General features: G+C 36.6%; 2 protein-coding genes across 7 annotated transcripts in view; both read left to right on the forward strand.

Moving 5' to 3' along the window:
• The first annotated feature begins 2,946 nt into the window (after positions 1–2,946).
• On the forward strand, positions 2,947–24,744 carry LOC127497449 (meprin A subunit beta-like). Its single transcript, XM_051865928.1, has 3 exons — positions 2,947–3,303; positions 3,402–3,959; positions 24,684–24,744. Exons 1-2 carry the CDS (start codon positions 3,069–3,071, stop codon positions 3,887–3,889), a joined length of 723 nt encoding a protein of 240 aa, XP_051721888.1. The 5' UTR covers positions 2,947–3,068; the 3' UTR covers positions 3,890–3,959; positions 24,684–24,744.
• The window catches only part of LOC127497446 (meprin A subunit beta-like), a 68,476-nt gene continuing 55,744 nt past the window's right edge, over positions 12,312–25,043 (forward strand). For 2 of the 6 annotated variants that reach the window (XM_051865916.1, XM_051865920.1), the window contains exons 1-9: positions 12,345–12,596; positions 12,815–12,882; positions 13,009–13,027; positions 13,236–13,274; positions 13,412–13,443; positions 13,548–13,626; positions 13,722–13,839; positions 22,602–22,780; positions 22,953–23,171. In XM_051865916.1, coding sequence (XP_051721876.1) covers positions 12,820–12,882; positions 13,009–13,027; positions 13,236–13,274; positions 13,412–13,443; positions 13,548–13,626; positions 13,722–13,839; positions 22,602–22,780; positions 22,953–23,171 — 748 coding nt within the window. In that variant the 5' untranslated portion in view covers positions 12,345–12,596; positions 12,815–12,819. Of the gene's footprint in view, positions 12,597–12,814; positions 12,883–13,008; positions 13,028–13,235; positions 13,275–13,411; positions 13,444–13,547; positions 13,627–13,721; positions 13,840–22,601; positions 22,781–22,952; positions 23,172–23,392; positions 23,549–23,708; positions 23,934–24,040; positions 24,473–24,682; positions 24,857–25,043 lie in introns of all 6 variants that reach the window. The other 4 variants (XM_051865925.1, XM_051865918.1, XM_051865921.1 and 1 more) reach the window with 4 other exon arrangements.

Raw genomic sequence — 25,043 nt, forward strand, 5'->3', positions numbered from 1 at the left:
ACTTTTGCTCGGTAGTCAAGCAGTTATATGTTTTAACTTTAGCCGTTAATGACTGAAAACTGGTATGTATCCTACTTTTATTTTTTAATAACAGATTTCCATGGTAATAAATGTAAGTGAGATACTAGTATTTCAAAAATATTAAATACTTTGTGTATCCTTTGAATTCTGCTTGCAAATTTTAATGTAAATGATAAAACATCATTCATAAAATGTGATCATTATGATTCCCAGTAAAAATGCAGTTATGTACTTTTCTTCTGCTGAGTTTGGCTGTGGCTCTTTGTCTTGCATCACCAATGGTAAGTTGGATAGTAGAAGGCTTATGTTATATACATTGTCATTGAAGGTGATATATAACTGTTGATTTTTTTAAAATATTTTCGTAATGTCTGAGTATTGTTTTCATATTTCTTGTTCTCAGCTCCCACCAGATATAAATGGTAAGTACAGCACATTCACTGACATTAATCTGTTGTAAAGTTATTGTAATCTCTCAATTGTGCAATGTAAAAGATCCTGTTTTGATTTTGCTGTCATTACTGTGTGAAGTTTTTATCGTTCTTTTTTTCTCATTTAACTTTCAGACTGTTTCACTAAAATTCTTGTTGTCTAGCATTCAGTTCTATTTTCCAACTTCACCTCTCTGTCTTTTGTTTTCTTCATTATATTTTCCTCAAAGGCACTGAGGAATGGAAGGACATTCCTGATATAAACAAAGGTAAAATTACTGTATTATCTCAAAAACCCAAATATATTTATATAAGCAGTATGGTACCTTATATCTGTTTTTGTTCATAAATCATTATTCAGATTTACTGTAAACTGAATGCTATTTACTGTAAACTGAACGCAAGCAGATTTACTGTAAATAACGGAATGCTATTTACTGTAAACTGAACGCAAGCAGATTTACTGTAAATAACGGAATGCTATTTACCGTAAACTGAACGCAAGCAGATTTACTGTAAATAACGGAATGCTATTTACCGTAAACTGAACGCAAGCAGATTTACTGTAAATAACGGAATTCTATTTACTGTAAACTGAACACAAGCATGTTTACTTTAAACTGAATGCTATTTACTGTAAACTGGACACAAGCATGTTTACTGTAAACGGAATGCTATTTACTGTAAACTGAACACAAGCATGTTTACTTTAAACTCAATGCTAGGTTTAAATCTCAGAGAAGGGGACATCATGATGGTGAGTTCTGTTCTAAGAAATTCTAAAAGTACATTGAATACTGGATAATTCAGAAATCAGTCAGTATTATATTTATACGTAAAACAATTGCTTTAAAGCCTAAACAAAGGAGCGCCATTCTTGGGAATCGGTGGGATATTCCCGTCCCATATGAGCTGAGTATGAATCTAAGTAAGAAAAGATGGATTTATCACTTACAGTTTACTAAATCAACTTTTAAATTAGTGTTACTTTTATGTGTTTTTCATCCATCATGTATTTTTGATTGTGATTATAGATATGAACTATAAAGGAGTCATTTTGAGAGCCTTTGAACAATTCAGACTGAAATCATGTATTGACTTCAAGCCCAGAGCAGCAGAAAATTTTTACATCTCTGTGGAGAGTCGTGAAGGGTACAGTATGGTTCCAGTTAGTAATGCACAATATTAGTAATATATGGTATTATAGACTATTCTGATACAGCCTAAAATATGCTATACTGAATCAATAGTATAAAGGCCTTTTACACTACCAGTCAACATATTAATGCACATACACTATGTGCTACATGAATGTGCTGTTATGTCTCACTTATTTTGCAGCTGTTGGTCGTATGTTGGGCGCATATTTTCTGGAGGTCAGACTCTTTCCATTGGAGATGGCTGTGGAACAAAAGCCATTGTTGAGCATGAGTTTCTCCATGCACTAGGATTTTGGCATGAGCAGTCAAGATATGACAGAGATGATTATGTGACCATCAAATTTGAAAACATCATAAAAGGTAGCCCTGCACTTTTATTATTTTTTAGGAAAAGAGTAAAACAGTTAAATACAGACATACACTGACATACTGTTTGCAGCGCCCATTTAACTAATCAGCTCTTAAGTAAGCCATTCTGTATAAACAATCACCTTAATAACTCAACTGGTCTTTATTTTCAGGCTATGAGAGCAATTTCGATAAATACGGTGAGAATGTGACCACCACCCAAGGCACCCCATATGACTATTACTCTGTGATGCATTATGATAAAAATGCCTTCGGTAATGGTAATGGATCCACGATCATCACCAAGCGTCCTGAGTTCCAGGATGTGATTGGTCAACGAATGGACATCAGTGAATATGATGCGATTGAGCTCAACAAACTCTATAAATGCAGTGAGTATTTTAAACATATTGTTTTCATTTTTCACTTTCACTTAAATCCTGATGTTAACACTTTAGTATAGGAAACACATATAAACTATTAACTATGACTTTTCCCTCCATAAACTCCTAATTTACTGCTTATTAATAGTTAGTAAGGTAGTTGTTAAGTTTAGATATTGGGTAGGATTAAGAATGTAGAATAAGGTAATGCAGAATAAGGCATTAAGGTGTGCTTAATAAGTACTAATACATAGCCAATATTTTATTAATATGCATGCTAATAAGCAACTAGTTAAAAGACCCCAAAATAAAGTGTTACCAGACTGATGTAAGGGAGACCAGGGAAAATATGTCATGAATGGGAAGATGCAAGGAAATGATTTTGCCTCAATGTTTGTCTTTTTGCATTACAGATTCCTCCATCTCTTTTCTTGACCACTGCAGTTTTGATGATGAATCTCTGTGTCAGATGAGCGTCTGTTCTGCTGCTGATTATGGCTGGCAGAGAGTGAAGTCAGTGAGTGGCATCAGTGTGACTGACCACACCTACTTGGGCCAAGAACAGAATGGTGAGATCTGTTACAGTCAGTCAGTCAATGTAAAGTGTCTGTTTTGACATCACAGGAAGTGACTTTACTTATACTAACTGCCCAGAAAGAAATGCTTCACTTTGATCCACAGTTGCAGTCACTGTACCACCCAGTTCCACACATCTACCTGTTTTCATGCCTGCAGGGACGTCTTTTTTTATGCACTTCAGCACTGAGGGCAGAAAGGAGGGGAATGCAGCCAGAATGGAGAGCAAGACAATGACCCCTAAAAGAGACTGCAGTGTCCAGTGCCTGCAGTTTTACTACTATCACAGTGGTAATGAGTCTGACCAGCTCAACATCTGGATCCGAGAGTACCAGAATGAAGCAGACAACAGAGGAACTCTCAGACTTATGGATCAGATCACAGGTCTGTCTCTTCCTCAAGTACTACATATTACAAAACATATAGGTCTGTTTTTCAAGATGTTCGTAAGATGTTTAATGTTACTGATTAATTTCTTGCAGAACTCCCTGGTAATTACTGGAAGCTGCATCACGTGTCACTGAATGCAAATAAAACCTTCCAAGTTGTATTTGAAGCCCGTAAAGGAGCTGGAAACTCCAGTGGAGGCTTTTCACTGGATGATATCAATATTTCAGAGACTGAGTGTCCCCACACATGGCAGATAAGGAACTTTTCAATAATGGAATATTCAATACATTACAGTCCATTGTATTACTCTAGTGATGGCTATCGCTTTCAGGCTGCATTAGTAGTGTATCAGAGTTTTCTTGGCATGTATGTTGGTCTGGTATCTGGTGCATATGATGACCAGTTGCAGTGGCCTTGTCCATGGAGACAAATAACCTTCCAGATGCTTGACCAGAATCCACACATACAGAAGCGCATGTCCTCTGAACAAAGCATCACCACTGACCCTACTTCAATTTCTTCCAGTGAGAATCCTATTATTTTTCTCTCACATCACGTTTATATGCAGAATTTTATTTAGCTAAAGATCAAATACATTGTTATCTCTAACTTTAAAGGGCTTTTTAAAAGACATATTTTGTTGTAACAGATGGCAGATTACTGGGACAATCCTCGAAAAAATGGAACTCAAGTCACCATTGGCAATGAGACCGTATATGTGGGTCTTTTTTCGGTCTATACATATGCCATTATGAAAGATGATCTGATCAGAAGAGAGTTCATCAAGGGTGGTGACATCATATTTCTCTTCAATATGCAAGGTAGGTTTTGTGAAGTAACCTCAGAAAAACCCTGTTTTAAGTACAAAATGGGCAGAATAATGGCCAGTGTACATAGAACACTTTTTTTTGTTGTTGTTTAATGGAAACGTGCTAGACAAATGTCTGTGACCGCTCTGTCTCATTGCTTTTTCCACATCTCACACATTAATGCCACGCTATGTGAAATTCAACTTCCTAAAATTGGTCATGGAACACTGTATTTTTTCCATTCCTTTCACGTTCTGAGAACATTTAGCTAAATGTTGTTTACTAATCCTGAATACTTTTTCATAGATATCTCAGGGCTACTTCAGAATCATTCTCTACCCTGCTCTAAAGTGACAGTGAAGAATTTCAACATTTCTCCTGATGTGAGTGCCCGGCAGGGACCATGTGCTACAAGGTGAATATCCTTTTAACTTTTGTTAAAAAAAAAAAGTTTTAAAGGTAGGCCTAATGAAAAATTAAACACTATATTTAAGAAATAAGGTATGAGACTAATAGCTTTTATAAGATAGTAACCACAAAATACTAAAGCTACACAATGTAACTTTTGGCCCTCCAAAAGAAGAATAAAACTGAAGAAGAACATGGTTTCATAGTACGGAGCCCCTAAAGGAACATGGTGGTGGGAAAAAATGAGATGGGAGGAAAAATAATCAAAATAATAATCAAAAATAAAATGCTTTTGCATTCTCTTGCAAATGTTTTGCGTTCCCGCAAGAAACTTTACATTTGCTCACAAGACTTTTGTGTTCCCTCCCAAAAACATTTGCATTTTCTGTGGAATGCAGAACATTTGCGAGAAAATACAAAGGCACTGTCTTATTTTTCCTCACGTCATATTTTTTTTTCTTCCCATATCATGTTTTTTAAGGGCTCCGTAAAGTTCACTTAAGTGATGCTGTAAAAATACAAGTGCGAAGCACCGCGCAGAAGTCTCTCTTGAGAACACACATTTCAGTAGAGAACACAACAGGTTTTGCGAGAGAATGCAAAAGTTTCTCGGGAAATACAAAAGTTTTGCAAAAGAACACAAAAGTTTTGGAAAATACTTTTTCCTCCCATCCCATATTTTTTCCACCACTATGTCACTTTAGGATCTCTGTATCAAAGTGTATTAAGTGAAGACATGGTTTAGAAGATGTTTTTTGCACTCTCTCATTAATAACATTTTGAGGCATTTTAAATAATAATAATAAAAAACAACATAGCATACCTTAAAAAAAAAACATTACACTTATTAATCATATTCATTAAGTGATATTCTTAGGAAATTGTTTCTTGAATAGAAGGTCGGAGCTTTGTAATTTTGAATAATCATTGTTTAAAACACTCTAAATCAGTGGTCAGAGTTTACTGAAGGAAATTTGATACATTCATTTAGTATCTGTTGAAATAAACCTAACAGTATCTTCCCTCCTAGAGCTCTTCCCATACCTCATCAGACAACAACTTCTACACCAAAATCTACTAAGGGGTAAGCCACAATCTCATATGGTTAGATTTTTTTATGTGGATGGAAAATGTTGAAAAAAATCAAAAGCTGCTTTATTATTTGCCTGCAATTATTAAGAAATAAGATCCGGGAGGCTGTGCTATAATGTGTAGGCTATATAGTCATCATAAATAAACTGTATTGTGAGGATTGATTCACAGTAGCATATATTCACAAGTTCAACAGATACCAAATGTTAAAACTTCACATTTTTATAAGCAAATTTATTAAGTTGCATTCTTCTGCTAGAAGATTGCTGAATTCTAAATAGCATACTACTATCAATCAGAAACCAGGACCATTTTATAATGATACATTAAAATGAAACTCCAAATGAACTCTCCAAAATGTGATGAAATTAATATTTTTCCATTGAGGGGCCATTGCGTAGGCAGACAGTGTTTTAAGTTTTTGTATTTATCACATCTATATTTCTCTCCTCTTTTAGTGAATGTCTGGACATATTTTGCAATTCCAGTGCCAAGACAGTTTCTTCTCTGATCCTCTTGGTGGTTTGCTTCCTTTTGCTGGTGAATTAAACACGGGAAGCCACTTTTAATCAATATCCAGGGTCTGACTACACAAGAGTTGTAATCATTGTCAAAATACTGCATCTATCTATGATTCCATTAAATCCATTGATCCATTTTCCAAGGCAACTGTCCTTTTCAGGATTGCACAGACTATCCCTTTGTAGCCTATCCAAGCATCTCAGGTCAGAGGCAGGGAAACACCCTGGATGGATGGCCAGTCCATCACAGGGCTAACACACACTTAGACACATTCACTCTTTCACCCATGCCTATGGACAAATTATTGTCTCCAATTCAAGTATGCTAGATGTCTTGTGGAGGAAACTGAAACACCCGGAGGAAACCCATGCTAAGATGGGGAGAGCATGTAAAGTTCCTGGGCTTGATAACATTGAATGTGCAATTTAATTAAGCTCTTTACACAGACTGTATCTATATAAAGCAATCAACATGTTAATCTTAACTGTAATTCCAATGATTGCAAGTGTATATCTCTTCAATGTTTGATTAAAATTTTGACTTAAAGACTTTCCAAAGTGCCAAATTATTGAATCATTTGGTGACATCTAGTGGTATCATATGGTAGAACTGTAAATCAATTGGGCAGCATGACGATTTCACTGAGAACAGCAACAACATTTTCATAACATAGAGTTTAAATGCTGTGTTCTACATTGGAGAAGTAACCTTATTAAGCCTACTCAAATCTAAGTTTTCCATGTTTCCTTTTTTAAAGTGAGATTTAAATCAAATATTAATCGGGTTTTAACATTTGGTGGTATGGTAGCTTATGTATTGGTGCCACTGGCACATGCCGTTGGCAGTTGTGGCACATTCTGTGACATACCTGGTTTTGAGAGGCACATGCCACTGGAAGTTACAGCACAATAGTGATGTGACAACTGACAGTAGAGTTTAGAAGTGTTCAAAATCACTCACTTGTTAGCTCATTCACTAATCTCAGTAGGCTTAGTGCATGACAGTTGAGTGCACTATATCAACAGTGAATTAAAAACAACTGTAAGAATAAACACATAATATCAAGTGAACTGTTTCACTTGATATTATGTACTTATTATTTTTAACTCAGCTTTTGCACTTAAAGGGAGTGTATAATGCTATTTCATGTATTCTGACTTATTTACACTGTTAAAGAGTTGGATTCTCATGCTAAACATGGCCAACGTTTCAAAACACCAGTTGAACGTATGACAGAGTATTTCTGTGCCAAAATATCCAAACCCTCATAAACTTCGCAATCTTTTTTTTTCGAGTATGGGCCTTTGTAACGTCATAAAGGTCGGAATTCCTTGTACGGGCGTTCGGCTTTACGGAAGTCATTGGCAGCCCTGCACAGGACTTGCTCGAGAAAGATTTATCACTTTGTTTTTAGACCACGAAATCAACAATGTCACCAAAGAAGCGTGTTTTTGGTTGTGAGGGAAAGATAACCTTGCTTTCCAAAGAACCCAGTGTTCAGTGGAGCTGAGAGATTTGTGCTCACGCATTACATTGATGCGCTCTCGATATTTGCTATTAAAATAACCATAGAAACTGATAGTTGCAATCACTTTTTTATTGGTTAAAATGAATGGAGAATATCTTGTGTTTTTCCGTGGTTGCTGGGGGCCTCAGGATCAGTGCTTATGCTTTCAAGGCCCAGTTCTACGTTGGATTTACAGATCGTTTGAAACTGAAAGATGGAGCGGTCACAGCGGTAATGATCCCGGTCATGAGTCGTGAGTAAAACTGCTTCAAATGTCTGTTTTGTCACAAACGTAGTGAATTCATAAATTCATTATTCATCATTCTTCATTCACTATACACTATATTCACTATAGTGATTCAAAAGTTTTCCAGGGATAATGTGATGGTGTATTGTGTGTATAAATACATTTGTTTAGCTGACCATTGATAGCTTGCAGATGATGAAAGATGCACTACTACTCAATAGGTACTCAAGATTAACATGAGATTGGCAGAAACTGTGTGATTTTTAACTTTATTTAGATATAAATAAAGTTAAGCCAAAGTAGTGGAAAGATCTCAAATGCTCATGGGGTTACCTTTTTGTCTATTGTTTTATTCAAATTGCATAATGTAAAATACCAAACAGTCTTTAAAACATTAAAATGACACTAAATCTTGAGCTCAGTTGTAGGAAATTTGAATCCTTAGCATCCCATTATACTGTAGTTTCAGTAATAGACCAAAAACTGAAGTACAATAAAGGTGTGACTTTCTGGAGACATCCTACTGGTCTACTGTCAAAGTACTCAAGTAACACCTGTGTGACATTTTGAATGAAGAAAAGCAAGAAATTGTGGCGTTACCTGTTCCTTAAAAATAGCAGCATGATTTAAATATTACACATTCATTTTCTCATGGTAACCACCACCTTAGGTTAAAAGCACTTGATCTCAATGTAATCTACTGTCTGCTGCTTTATTGCTCAACACCATTGTTCTAAGTCACAAAATGTGCCTTACATGCATAAAATGTTTTTTATCTAATGTTTCATGTAGATAATGAGGTTATGAGATGTGACAGCATCTGAAATACACAACTGAGTTTAGAGTTACAGTGCCAAAACTAGATGAAAAAAGTTTGTCGAGACAAACTTTAAGTTGGCTTGAAAAAGCCGGTCCAGAAAGTTTTGAAGCAGTTATAAAAGTTTTAAAAGTTTTCAGTTTGAAAGTTTCAGTTTTAGTTTAGTAGTTTTGTTAGTTAGATGAGTTTGAGTTTGAATGAGTTTAGATAGATTTAGCATGATTTAGCACGTTGCTAGCATGATTTATCACATTACTATCATGTTCCTAGCATGATTTAACATGTTGTTCGCATTAACACATTGCTAACATGATTTAGCATGTTGCTAACATGATTTAACATGTTGCTAGCATGATTTAGCATGTTGCTAACATGATTTAACATGTTTTTAGCATTTTGCTAACATGATTTAACATGTTGCTAGCATGATTTAGCATGTTGCTAACCTGATTTAACATGTTGCTAGCATGATTTAGCATGTTGCTAGAATGATTTAGCATGCTGCTAGCATGATTTAGCATGTTGCTAGCATGTTGCTAACATGATTTAGTATGTTTGTTAGCACGTTGCTAGCATGATTTAGCATGTTGCTAGCATGATTTAACACATTGCTAGCATGGTGCTAGCATGATTTAGCATTTTGTTAGCATTTTGCTAACATGATTTAACATGTTGCTAGCATGATTTACCATGTTGCTAACATGATTTAGCATGTTGTTAGCATGTTGCTACCATGATTTAACATGTTGCTAGCATGATTTAGCATGTTGCTAGCATGATTTACCATGTTCCTAGCATGTTGCTAACATGATTTAACATGTTGCTAGCATGATTTAGCATGTTACTAGCATGATTTAGCATGTTGCTAGTATGATTTAATACATTGCTAGCATGATTTAGCATGTTGCTAGTATGATTTAATACATTGCTAGCATGATTTAGCATGTTGCTAACATGATTTAGCATTTGCTAGCATGTTGCTAGCATGAGTTAGCATGTTACTAGCATGATTTAACACATTGTTAGCATGTTTTGCTAGCATGACTTAGCATGTTGCTAGCATGGTTTACCATGTTGCTAGCATGATTTAACATGTTGCTAGCATGATTTAGCATGTTACTAGCATGATTTAACATTGTTAGCATGTTACTAGCATGATTTAACACATTGCTAGCATGTTGTTAGTATGATTTAGTATGTTGCTAGCATGATTTAGCATTTTACTAGCATGATTTAACATTGTTAGCATGTTGTTAGCATGACAGCATGTTGTTAGCATGTTGCTAGCATGATTTAACACATTGTTAGCATTGTTACTAGCATGATTTAACACATTGCTAGCATGTTGCTAGCATGATTTAACATGCTTTAGCATGCTTGCTAGCATTATTTAGCAAAGTTCCTAGCATGTTGCTAGCATGACTTAGATAGATAGATATTAGTTAGATAGTTAGATAGTTATTAGTTAGATATTAGTTAGTCAGTTATTTGTTAGATATTAGTTAGATAGATAGATAGATAGATAGATAGATATTACTTAGATATTACTTAGATAGATATTAGTTAGATAGATATTAGATAGATAAATAGATAGTCTTGATAGTCTTGGCTCATTTGAACATTTCGTCAATGGGATTTTTCCGAGTTTTAATAGTCATTTTTAGGAAAACCGTAAGTCGGATCAGTTAGAAAAGATATAGCACACCAAGTCAGAACAGTTTGAAGGTCTGACCCAAGTTGAGTTTGTGGAGTTAAAGCTCTAGGAGGAGTTAGAGTTGGAAATTTACCGTAAGAGGAAGAATAATAATAAGTTTAAATAGCATTACAATAGGTTGGCTTTTTCAAGCCAACTTAATTAGCAATAATGGACAGTTTGTGAACTCTTTACAATGTAAAAGGGAACATGATATAAGGTCATGAGATTATGTTGCTTTCTATGGGATCAAAAAAACTCTTACGGGTTTGGAACGACAGGAGGGTGAGTACTTAATGTCAGAAATTTCCTTTTTGGGTGAACTAACCCTTTAAATACTTGAACATGTCTCAGTATAGCACTTCTATTTTCCTTGTAAATTTTAATGCAAATGATAAAACATAATTCATCGACATTTCATCAAAACACCTTTCATCAAGATCAGGTCTTTCTCTTTACTAAAACACATAAAATAACACTTAATTGACCCTTAGCAAAGAAGTTACTGTTGCTACATCTGACAAGCCATGATGCTCTCACGCCACACATCATGTTCTCATGCAGTGAAAAATATTAAATGGGTCTGACCCTTAGTCACTTTTTAGATACCAAATACAGACATTCCATGTAACAAAAATACCAGAATAAATGGAATATGACTAAGAAAACTATGATTGCCTATTCCTTGTAAATTAAAAGAGGAGGGAATTGTAATCAACCCCTTCAACATAAAATATTAATGTAATGATCAACAGAATTCATCAACTGTTTGCAACTTAAAAAGTTGAATTTGTAATGGATTGTACATAAGTCACAACAATCTCATGCTATATGGGCACTGCCACTGATACACGCTAAAGAAAAAGTTACTGTTTAAAGCTTCTGCCTTTGAACGCATGTGATAAAGATCTATTACAGACCTTTATAGATAACTATTTCTATTATAGAGAGTTATTTATAGATAGACCTTATTACAATTAAATATTGTAAATATTGACTCGTGGTGATCACATGTTAAAGCACAGCATGTTGAAGTGTCAATAAGTGTTTAAATAAGTGAAAAACAACCCACACAAAAAAATGCACCTGATGGGAACTACGCCACCTTTAAATTCAGCTATACAGTATGTTGCTGTACATATATCATGATTCATGACAGTTAAATTTATACACATTGCACAATGGCTACATGTTAAATGATGTAAATTATATTATACAGACTATAACACTTGTTCCTTGATTTACCCCTTGTTTAGTCTGTGTATATATGCCATCAGTTTCAGTTGTTTTTTTGTCAGTTGTTTTCTCATCATGTATGTTTTGGTTTCATGTACTTCTGAGTTCAAGACTGTTTTGTTTTCATTTAAAAATGTAGGCTACTGCTCACACCTAGATACTCACCTCTACTCTTTTTACTGCCATCACCCGTGACATTAGCCTAAGGGCCCAAAGATGTCACAACCCAACTGATGTAACTTCCTTATCAGAAATACAATGATTTACTTTCATTTTTATTGTTTTTAATTTCAGAGATTTGGTGAGGGTTGTTCAAAATCTTTATAATAATACTGTGCTATGATATTTATTATTTAAAATGTAAACAAAGTTGCTTTAATAAAAACAATAAATTTTGCCAAAAAACAGAACAGAACATATTACCAGTGAAACTTCACTGGTGACATGTAATAAGATTTAATTGTTCTTTTTAAAGCTCTTAATGTCTAAGCCTCAATTTAACTCAATGACGGACTACTTCAGATCTGCAATTAATGATTACTCCAACTCACATGCAAAATATAGTAATATAACAAAAAGGAATTAAAAAATTCAGCACTGTAGTTTAATTCTAGTGTTTTCCATAACTTCAAAAACTTTTAATTTCTTTCAGTTTAGCTTTTAAATAAAGTAACCAAAATATATTGTATCATTATTATTATTGATCATTTGTACTGTGCTGATATGCTGTTGAACAAGTTCTGAAAACTTGTTCATTTAAACTGTCTGTACAAAACAGTTTATGCATGTATCATTCTTTCCAATGGGAGCTCATTATAAGGAAGTACAGGACTGCACTACCTGCATATTTAAATAACTTGCCAAACTTCAAGAGAATCTCACTTGGTTATTACCTGCCAAGCTCAGTGGACAAGCAGTTTTATGTTTTATCTTTAGCCGTTAATGACTGAAAACTGGTATGTATCCCTATTTATTCAAGAGTTTTTAATCACATATTTTGATTGTCTTAAGTGTAACTGAGATAGTAGTATTTCAGCATTAAAATACTATTATTATTAAAAAATGTTATATAAATATCATAAAAAAATGTCAGTGAATCCCTTCCATTTTGCTTGAAAATTTTAATGCAAATGATAAAACATCATTCATAAAATGTGATCATTATGATTCCCAGTAAAAATGCAGTTATGTGCTTTTCTTCTGCTGAGTTTGGCTGTGGCTTTTTGTCTTGCATCACCAATGGTAAGTTGGATAGTAGAAAGCTTATGTTATATACATTGCCATTGTAAATGTGATATACAGCTGTTGATTTTTTTTAATGTATTTTTCTTAATGTCTGAATATTGCTTTCATATCTCATGTTCTCAGCCCCCACTAGATATAAATGGTAAGTACAGCACAGTCACTGACATTAATATGTTGTAAATTTATTGGAATGTTTTTGGCATGCAAGATGTTTTTGATTATTGTCATCACTGTGAGAATATGTGATGGCTCATTTTTTTTTTGTCATTTTACTTTCTGGCTGTTTCACTAAAATTACATTTTTTGTCTGCTACTGTCTTTTTCTTTTCTTCATGATATTTTATTTAAAGACACTGAGAAATGGAAGGACATACCAGATATAAATAAAGGTAAAACCAAAATTTTATTTGAAGAACTCAAGTATGTTTATATAAGCAGTAAGCTAACATATCTGTTTTTGTTTGTAAATGTCTATGTCTGTTTTATTCAAGCATATTAACTGTAAACAACACTGTTGTTGTATTAGGTTTAAATCTCAAAGAAGGAGACATCATGGTGGTGAGTTCTGTTCCAATACCTTCTAAAAGTAGAATATTGGATAATTCAAAAATCAGTAATATATAATATTCTCAGGATACTTAAAATAATCATCTGCTTTAAAGTCTAATCAAAGGAGCGCCATTCTTGGGAATAAGTACCAGTGGGATATTCCCGTCCCATATACGCTGAGTGTGAATCTTAGTAAGAAAACAATTATTCACGCATTTTATCAAATCTGAAATATTTAAATTACCTTTAATATTGTTTTCGATTATTGCTTCTGATTTTGGTTATAGGTATGAACTATAAAGGAGTCATTTTGAGAGCCTTTGAGCAGTTCAGACTGAAATCATGTATTGACTTTAAACCCAGAGCAGCAGAAAATTTTTACATCTCTGTGGAGAGTCATGAAGGGTACAGTATGGTTCCAGTTAGTAATGCACAATATTATATATAGTAGCATATAGCCTAAACTGTGCTATATTGAATGTGTAGTATAAAACATTCATGAGTTCATAAACTCCTATACACAACCAGTCAAAAGTTTGGATAATTTGACTACTCCTTATAAAAACTTTTGGCACAATATTTAGAAAAATATACATTTTATGGAAGTATCAGGTTTTCTGGAAGGAAGGACCCAAAAGCAGACAGATGCTTAACTTAGACATAAGAAACTCAAACAGAAGACTGTGGTGAGCCAACTGGCTCCAGGCCAACTCTAAGATGGGTAAATCAAAAGAGGTATCAGACAGGCGAGGGTTATGCTGCCACGTGCTATCGGAAATTTGATAATTCCCACTTTTAAAGTTGTGATTATGAGCTCATCACATTCAAGTTTTAAAATGGGAGGGTATTTATGTGCAATTTTTATCTGGGAAACTCGTATTTACGATAATTCCGAGAGCATGTGAAAGCAGCATTTGACCAGATCCAGACGGGGGAGGAGTTAGATAGGAGAGAAGGTCATTACCATGAGGATACCTGCATAAACTCTTAGGAGAAAAGGTTCTTTATATAGAGTCTTAAAGGGTTCTGTCAAGCTCTTCATACAGAAACTTTCAGGGATTATAAAATAACCCTTTAAATAATTACAACCAAGTTATTTCACCTAAAAATTGTCATCATTTACTCACCCTCATGTCGTTCCAAACCCGAAAGACTTTTGTTCATCCAACACAAATAAAGATATTTTTAATGAAATATATTTCTCTCCATTGGCAGCCTACGCAACTACCAATTTGATACTACAAAAAGTTCATAAAGAGATCATAAAACTAATCCATGAGCTGAGCAGTTTATTTCAAATTTTTTTGAAGAGACTCGATTGCTTTATATAACAGATTGAATTTAGGCTTTTATTCACAGATAAACATTGATCAGTGAACATAAACAGAAGCTCAACCGTACTTGATTTAACGCACGAGAATGAACTTCATTGATTCTTGCACGTCAAGCAAACATGCTTGAGCTTCCACAATCGATGTATAAGTTGATGAATGTTTATATGTGAATAAAAGCTTAAATCTGTTCATCATATAAAGCGATCGTGTCTCTTTGACTAAAACGCTCTATTCATTTTTATTATTTTTATGATATCTTTATGAACTTTTTGAAATGTCAATGTGGGTTGCATAGACTGAAGGGACAGAAATATCTCAGATTTTATATTTTATATTTGTGTTTTAAAGATGAACAAAAGACTTACAGGTGTGGAACGACATGAGGGTGAGTAAATGATGACAGAATTTAAATTTTTGGCTGAACTATCCCTTTAAATTTGTTTTAATCCATTTTTAATTTGTTAAATTTTATGAATTAAACAGCTGATAAACAAAATGAAATAACCCATTGAACATGAATGTATAATACAATTTAAGACATTTTGCTTTATATAGAACCTTTTTGGCATAAAGGGATCTTAAAAATTGAGTCAAGAGCCCTATAGGTTCTATACAGAACCCCACTGAACCTTTTTTCTAAGAGTGTAATGTGAGATGCACACAACACACTGACAAAGAAACAGATTAGATGGAAGAGAATTTAAAGCAGAGAAGTCTTAAAGAATTTTAAAGGGTTAAAGAAATTGGTAACACTTTACAGTAAAGTTGTATTAGTTAATGTTAACTAATGCATTAAATAATGTTAACTAACCATGAACAACACCTCTGTTCAGCATTAGTTAATCTTTGTTAACGTTAACTCAAGCTTATATTAATGCATCTATTCATGTTAACAGCTCAAGTAGTTAACATTAGTTAATGCATTAGATAACATGAACTAATCATGAACAATGCCTATAAAAAGCCTTAATGTTTTAAGGTTAACTTACTGTACATATTTACATTAGTTTATGTAGCAGTTGACACACTAAGGGTGAACATTTCTAACTCACCACCTTACCCTAAAGGTAAAAATGCCATTGTGTACCTTATCAGCATTATTTATTAATAAGGCATTGATTTGGGCTGTAAACATAATTCTGAAGTGGATACCATCTGAACAGTAACAGATATTGTTCATGCACTTTACTATCATTACTTACATTCAACAAAGCATTTATTAATGGAATTTATGAGCCTTACTGTAAAGTGTACACTATTTCAACATTAACTGATGTGTAACATTTGTAGACCCTTTATTAACATGACTTACCATTAACAAAGCATTTAAATGAATACAATTTCTGTAATTGTTTAACCATTTTGTAATATTTAGTTTGTTTGGCATTTTCTCCTATGCAGTGACTGACAATACATAAGATTCACCAAACATTTATAACAGTATAGTTTTAAGAAATGGTTATGGGTAGGTGTAGGATTAGTGGCTCAAAAATATCATTTTAATGTTATATTTTTACTAAAATTGTAATTTTTCTAAACCTTTATGTCCATTATATTATTTTAACATTCTGTATAAAATGTTTAGGTTCGGGATGGGGTTTAGGGATCTTACATTTATCTACAAAAAGATAAAAGGGAAATTATACATATATTTATGACAAAAGGTTCGTAAATATTTTACGTTTTTTGCAGTATTTTTACATTTTAGTGCTATAAATGTCAGTATTGTACATTTCAGCACCTTTCTAAACGTACAAAAATGTACATTGTGTCTTTGAAAGTTACATATTAATACGTACGTATTAACAATGAGACCGGACTGGTAATAAAGGTTCTGAAAAGGTAATTGATGAATTGCTTTCACTCATTTAAGGTTCAGTAAAATCAATAAGGTTCACAAATTCCATTAATGAATGCTTTGTTAATGGTAAGTCATGTTAATAAAGGGTCTACAAAATGTTAGTAATACATCAGTTAATGTTGAAATAGTGTACACTTAACAATAAGGTTCACAAATTCCATTAATAAATGCTTTGTTGAATGCAAGTAATGATAGTAAAGTGCATATAAACATGAACAATATATCTGTTACTGTTCAGATGGTTTCCACTTCAGAATTATGTTTACGGCCCAGATCAATGTCTTATTAATAAATAATGCTGATAAGGTCCACAATGGCATTTTTACCTTTAGGGTAAGATGGTGAGTTAGAAATGTTCAGCCTTGGTGTGTCAACTGCTACATAATCTAATGTAAATATGTACAGTAAGTTAATGTTAAAACATTAAGGCTATTTACAGGCATTGTTCATGATTAGTTCATGTTATCTAATGCATTAACTAATGTTAACTGCTTGCGCTGTTAACGTAAATAGATGCATTAATATATGCATGAGTTAACGTTAACAAAAATTAACTAATGCTGAACAGAGGTGTTGTTCATGGTTAGTTAATGTTAATACAACCTTATTGTAAAGTGTTACCAAGAAAGGAATACTTTTTCAGCAAAGATGCAATAAATTGATCAAAAGTGACAATAAAAACATTTATAATGTTACAAAAGCTTTCTATTTCAGATTAATGTTGAACAAAGAATTGATGAATTATCAAACTGTGTTCAACATAATTATAATAAATGTTTTGAGCAGCAAATCAGCATATTGAAATAATTTCTGAAGGATCACTGGAGTAATGATGCTGAAAATTCAGCTTTGCCAGCACAGGAATAAATTGCATTTTAAAATACATTCAAACAGAAAACAGTTTTAAATTGTAAAAATATTTCACAATATTTTTGTTTTTGCTGTACTTTGGATCAAATAGATGTAGCCTTGGTGAGCAGAAGAGTTCTTCTAAAAACATTTTAAAAAATCTTAATGGTCTAAAACTTTTGAATGGTGGTGTATATAAACATTTAACATTGTTTGGTCAGTAAGTGTTAGTTTTGGATACTTTGTGAAGATTATCATTTTATTTCTAGGCCGCTTTCACAGGCAGGGCTTAGCCTAAGCCAGGATTAGGCCTTAGTTTAATTAAGATTTTTAAGTAGCTTTTATAAACGTACACAAGAAATCATATGGTGTTCCTCTTGAGACAAAACGTCTCAGGTTACGTATGTAACCATGGTTCCCTGAGAACAGGGAACGAGACTCTGCGTTTACCGCTATGGGGAACCGTCACTTGTGACAGGTGTCCGAATGCCAAAGAATCACACCACTCCAATCCTATTGGCCGGCGACAGCCTATGACGTCATCATAGCACGAACCCGGAGTATAAAGGGAGCGCCTCAGGAAGCAGTCGACATCTACTCGTCTTGAGGGACTGTTCAGCAGGCAGCCCGAAGCATGGCAGGGCAACGCAGAGTCTTGTTCCCTGTTCTTAGGGAACCATGGTTACATACGTAACCTGAGACGTTCCCTTTCGAAAGGGAACTTCAACTCTGCGTTTACCACTATGGGGAACGATATACCCACGCCGCCATGCTAAAGGAGAGTGCATGCCAAATGACCAGACAAAGGGAACCATGTTTTGGATACTTTTGGACCCGAAGGGGAGAAATGCCAGGGGCAACTCCCCTTCGGGTCACGCAAGGCTGTCAGTGACAGCATTCCCTACGGCCAACAGCCCAAGCTGAGCCTAAAAGAGACCTTCCGCAGAAAGCCTTCCAAGGCTGCTCAAAGCATCTGGGACCAGCATTCCGTGGAAAGTGGTCCCTTAAAGGGAATGTGGCCAGGAAACCAAAAGGAACCCTGGCCAGTCACTAGAGGGGAACAAAGTCACCCTCAGCGCCACAAAAGGAGACTGTACTAATCTGGTGAAAGCCAAATTTAGTCTGGGCCAGCCCTGTCTGATACACAGAATCTCCAAAGCGCATTCTTCAGGGAAGAGAGCAGGTAAGAGCGACTGCGAAAGGGCAGTGAGTAACTCAAACCCACGCGCAGAGATGGGCATCCTGGAGAGCAGAACTCAGCTGAGCGCTATAAACCCTCGTATTGAGGGGAGTATAATCCGCTCATCCTAGGATCTACTCAGTGTCTGATTAAAGCACTGAGGAGGCTGTGCGCTAGAAAAACCCTGGTACAGGGGAGCACAAACCAGCCTAGGGCTGGTCTCAACGGGAGACTTCATAGAAGTCTACAACCAATGACCAGCTTAGGGAGCTAAGCACAATTACACAGCCAACCCAAAGGGAAGTACGAAGCTCAACCTGACAGACAGACCATACTGTAGGCACGTAGTCATGGAGGCCGGAAAAAGGGCCTTCAACATAACTAAAGTTCTTAAAATCGAACTAAATATCACACAGAAACTCAAATGGTATGGTGGTACTCCAGGATGGCCCAAAGGCCACTCACCTGAAAATAGCATGCTGGGTGCACAGCCAACCAGTAATTAAGTAGCTGTGAGTGCCCACGAAACAGTCCGTCCAACACAATCCAACAAGCAGTGTACTCGGTAAAGAACCTTTTACTCTTTAAGCAAGAGTAGTACAGCGTACGCCATCACACGCTAAAGAAGGCCCCATGGGCCTATAACCTCAGCAGACACGTGGCATCAGCTCGTGGCAGTGTTATCAAGCTCCAGGCAGAACAATCCGACTACAAAAGGAGGTTAATGAGTCAGCCGGAGCCCTGGCCAGCCAGCGACATAGAGTCCCTTTTACTGTCTTCAGTAAAGAATGTCAAAGAAACGCAAGAGGTACATGCCAGCATGTTCCCAAAGGAGGCCCAGAGGGCCTACCTGTCACACGCGGCATCAGCTAGCGGCCACTAAAGTTCTAGGAGCAAAATAGAACAGAGTTAAAAACAAGGTAACTACTTAGCTCAACCAGAGCTAAAGGAGACCATGTTAAAGGAAGTAAAACCGAACAACCAGCTGGTTTTAACACAAGAACTCACCCTGAGAGGCAAGCCACTCAGAACATGTACTCGGTAAAAGCACCTTTTACTCTCTAAACGGAGGAGTACACAGCCAAGCTCCAGCATGATACATAGGAGACCTACAAAGGCCTACGACTCGTAAACACGTGGCGTCAGCTAGTGGCAATCACGACCCATCCATGGTGATGAGTCACATAGAAACCAACACACAACTGTGCCAACATGCAAACTGAAAGGAGGCCCTTGTGGGACCTCAACCTCCATGAACACATGGCATCAGCCAGTGGTAGCTTCATGACTAAACCAGCCAGTAGGCCAAGTACTCGATAAGACACCTTAACACTTGGATAAGAGGAGTACACACTGCGCCACAGTGCTCTGAGAGGCCTGACCTAGGGCCTACTCTACAGAGGTGGGAGTGGCCGATGGCGGTGAGAGTCAGCAAACAAGACTCAACCATGGAAATGAGTCTAAATATAACCAAACCAGCTGGGCCAACATAAAAACTGAAAAGGAGGCCTGGCAGGGCCTACTACTTTTAGCACCATGTGGTGCCAGCCAGTGGTCATAAATAGGGACCAAGCTCAAAGGGGACCAGCTCTAGACCCAACAAGCCAATTGTGGGTAACTAGCTACACAACCTGAGCTAAGCCTACACATTCCAACAGGCAATGTACATGGTACAAATAAACATGCTATCATGGTCTAAGGGAGGCCCACAAGGCCTACCACCTCAAACAAACATGAGCATAAGCCTGAGGCAGTGCTAAGATACGTGAGCAAATTCGCGATCGTAAACCAACAGCGTCTGATACAAGCTGTACTCAGAAAGAGGCTATCAAAAAGAGCCAACAGACTTAACAGTATATGTAAAACAGCTGCTGTGGTCATGATCAAATGGGAGCTAACAGAGATCATACTATTCTAACCAGAGTAAGACTCTACACTCAACCTGAGTGTGCAATCCAACAGGTGATGCACTCAGTGGAACACAAACCCTAACCGGGGAGTACAACAAAACACCACGTTCTTATATAGAGGCTAATCACAGCCTGCTATCACGGAACCAGGTGCTAACCTGTGGCAGCACTAGAGTAAGCGCACATATATGAAAGTATGTAGGGCTAAAGCTTAGAACCCAAAGCAAAAGGTAAATGCTTTGTAATACATGCCATCCAAACAGGATAAATGTTTTCACAAAACAGATCTGAGATCTGTATTGAACCCTTGAGAACGAAAGCTAAAAACATTTAGCACCGTATACTCAAACTTGAATATAATTCAAGGGGCTCATGCGAAGACATTATAAGCATGACAAATTTACTGCATAACTTATCTTCTCAAAGATAAGGGCCTAACACCTGGGAAAAACAGCACCAGGAAGGCTAATAACAGCCTACAACCTTAGCCGTTAACCTCAGCCATAGCACCTACATAATATCAAAAGTGGAAATGGGCATACGGCCAGCAACTCCCTCAGGAGGAGACCAGAACTAGGAACTATACAACCTCATAGGGATAGTAATAAGGGTGATGTAACAAACAAGCACCTAAACCTAGCTCTAGCCTAGCCGCTAGCTAAGGCGTACTGGGCCAAGCAAAGCTTGGGCTCCATTTTGAATCCTTCAAGTATGAGGAGAAAATGAAACACTACAAGCAAACAGTGTCAGGTGGCTGATAAAGCCGACCTGCACACAAATAACTGAAGTGACGAGTGCTAACTCAAACCAGAGTATTAGCGGAGAAGCTACTCTAACATAGGAGGCTACAAAAAAGCAGCCTGCATGTTTTGAAAACTAGCCAACCTAATACTACAGTTATTTTGCCCAAAAGAACCCCTTCTAACTTTACTGACTACATACTCAGGAAAGCTATACAGGAAAAACAAGGTCTACATTTTTTATATACAAAAATACAGACCCAGCTTACCTTCCTGCGGCTCGTAGAACAAAGATTTTCCCCTCCTTATTTTTATACATGGAGGATGAAATCAAAAAGTTCTTTCAAGCCTAAAAGCACTTTCACTATCAAGCCAGAAGGTGGCCTTTAGAAAAAATATGATCAAAGGCCCAGCCGTCAGCCTAACTGTAAAAGACACACCTGAGCAGGATATAAAATATATATACACAGATATATATAAATATATACAGGAGGTGAAAGAAGAGAGGGTAGATAAAAATCGCCCTTTAAATAGCTGGGGGATCGATTACAAACGCAACGGTGTTTACAACCGGTCACCCAGGAGCGCTCGCTACGATAGCAGCCGCCGTACTGCCTCAGCACACACGGGGCTAGAATCACCAGGCACAGATGCAGACACCTCTTCCCTCGAGAAGAGTGCCGAACGAGAACGGAGCGTCCCGATAGGGAGACGCGCACAGTAAACAACAGACAAACACACCGACAGCGCCCTCAAGCACCGTCTATGCGCGCTGCTCTCCAGACAGAAAAAACGCCAGAAACGTGTAAATCAAGTGTCAAAAACCTGGGACACGGATGAACACATTCTCCTGAACGTTTGTAAGGCATATATAGAGTAATTCTTTACCGGTGCTGAAAACAATGGCATAAACAGAACAATCCCTCAAGACGAGAAGATGTCGACGGCTTCCTCAGGCGCTCCATTTATACTCCAGGTTCGCGCTATGATGACGCCATAGGCTGTCGCCGGCCAATAAGATTGGAGTGGTGTGATTCTTTGGCATTCGGGCACCTGTCACGAGTGACGGTTCCCCATAGCGGTAAACGCAGAGCTGAAGTTCCCTTTCGAGAGGGAACAATATTTTAAGACATGTCAGTGCAAGTTGCTTTCAGTTAAAACAGCTCAAACATGCATTTTAGTCTAAGACTAGCTTAAGCCTTGTCTGTGAAATTGGGGGCTAGTGTTATTAACATTACATTATTGTAACTATGTGCGACGTGAATGTGCTGTTATCTCTCACTTATTTTGCAGGTGTTGGTCATATGTTGGGCGCACATCTTCTGGAGGTCAGACTCTTTCCATTGGAGATGGCTGTGGAACAAAAGCCGTTGTTGAGCATGAGTTTCTCCATGCACTAGGATTTTGGCATGAGCAGTCAAGATATGACAGAGATGATTATGTGACCATCAAACTTGAAAACATCATAGAAGGTTGCCTTGTAGTTTCATTATTTAGTTTTTAACTTTATTTGTTTTTTTAAAGAGTAAAACAGTTAAATACAGACATACACTGACATACTGTTTGCAGTGCCCATTTAACTAATCAGCTCTTAAGTAAGCTATTCTGTATATTCTGTATAACTCAACTGGTCTTTATTTTCAGGGAAGGAGAGCAATTTCGATAAATATGGTGAGAATGTGACCACCATCCAAGGCACCCCATATGACTATTACTCTGTGATGCATTATGATAAAAATGCCTTCGGTAATGGTAATGGATCCACGATCATCACCAAGCGTCCTGAGTTCCAGGATGTGATTGGTCAACGAATGGACATCAGTGAATATGATGCGATTGAGCTCAACAAACTCTATAAATGCAGTGAGTGTTTTACACACTGTTTTCATTTGGGCTTTTCTAGATTTTATAGATTTTATAGTTTATGTGGATTCTATGTAAGTTTAAAATGTTGCAGTTTTTTGGTTGTTTAATATTTCAATAGGACTTAAAGCCTGATGTAAGGGAGACCAGGGAAAACATGTCATGAATGGGAAGTTGTAAGGAATTGATTTTGCCTCAGTGTTTGTCCGTTTGCATTACAGATTCCTCCATCTCTTTTCTTGACCACTGCAGTTTTGATGATGAATCTCTGTGTCAGATGAGCGTCTGTTCTGCTGCTGATTATGGCTGGCAGAGAGTGAAGTCAGTGAGTGGCATCAGTGTGACTGACCACACCTACTTGGGCCAAGAACAGAATGGTGAGATCTGTTACAGTCAGTCAGTCAATGGAAAGTGTCTGTTTTGACATCACAGGAAGAGATTTACATTTTTAATTGCCCAAAAAGAAATGCTCCACTTTCATCCACAGTTGCAGTCACTGTATCTCCCAGTCTCACACAACTACCTGTTTTCATACAGGGACGTCTTTTTTCATGCACTTCAGCACTGAGGGCAGAAATGAAGGGGACACAGCCAGAATGGAAAGCAAGACAATGACCCCTAAAAGAGACTGCAGTGTCCAGTGCCTGCAGTTTTACTACTATCACAGTGGTAATGAGTCTGACCAGCTCAACATCTGGATCCGAGAGTACCAGAATGAAGCAGACAACAGAGGAACTCTCAGACATATGGATCAGATCACAGGTCTGTCTCTTCCTCAAGTACTGTACATATTATGGGGAAAAAATACCTCGGCCTATGCTTTTAAAATGTTGCTAAGATGTTTAATGTTACTGATTAATTTCTTGCAGAACTCCCTGGTAATTACTGGAAGCTGCATCACGTGTCACTGAATGCAAATAAAACCTTCCAAGTTGTATTTGAAGCCCGTAAAGGAGCTGGAAACTCCAGTGGAGGCTTTTCACTGGATGATATCAATATTTCAGAGACTGAGTGTCCCCACACATGGCAGATAAGGAACTTTTCAATAATGGAATCTTCAATACATTACAGTCCATTGTATTACTCTAGTGATGGCTATCGCTTTCAGACTAAGTTATCAGTGAATCAGTATAATCTTGGCATGTCTGTTCGTCTGGTATCTGGTGCATATGATGACCAGTTGCAGTGGCCTTGTCCATGGAGACAAATAACCTTCCAGACGCTTGACCAGAATCCACACATACAGAAGCGCATGTCTTCTGAGCGAAGCATCACCACTGACCCTACTTTGATTTCTTCCAGTGAGAATCCTATTATATATTTTTCTCTCACATCACGTTTATATGCAGCATTTTACTTAGCTAAAGTTCAAATACATTGTCCAATGAGAATCCTATTATTTTTCTGTCACATCACATGTTTTTATGCAGCACTTTATTTAGCTAAAGATCAAATACATTGTTATCTCTAACTTTAAAGGGCTTTTTAAAAGACATATTTTGTTGTAACAGGTGGCAGATATTACTGGGACAATCCTCGAAAAAATGGAACTCGAGTCACCATTGGCAATGAGACCGTATATGTGGGTCTTTTTTGGGGCTATACATATTTCATTATGAAAGATGATCTGATCAGAAGAGAGTTCATCAAGGGTGGTGACATCATATTTCTCTTCAACATGCAAGGTAGGTTTTGTGAAGTAACCTCAGAAAAACCCTGTTTTAAGTACAAAATGGGCAGAATAATGGCTGGTTCACATAGAACACTTTTTTTTTGTTTGTTTTTTTTTTGTTTAATGGAAACGTGCTAGACAAATGTCTGTGACCGCTCTGTCTCATTGCTTTTTCCACATCTCACATTAATGCCACGCTA

Source organism: Ctenopharyngodon idella, chromosome 16 (assembly GCF_019924925.1).
Source record: "Ctenopharyngodon idella isolate HZGC_01 chromosome 16, HZGC01, whole genome shotgun sequence".
NCBI lineage: Eukaryota > Metazoa > Chordata > Actinopteri > Cypriniformes > Xenocyprididae > Ctenopharyngodon > Ctenopharyngodon idella.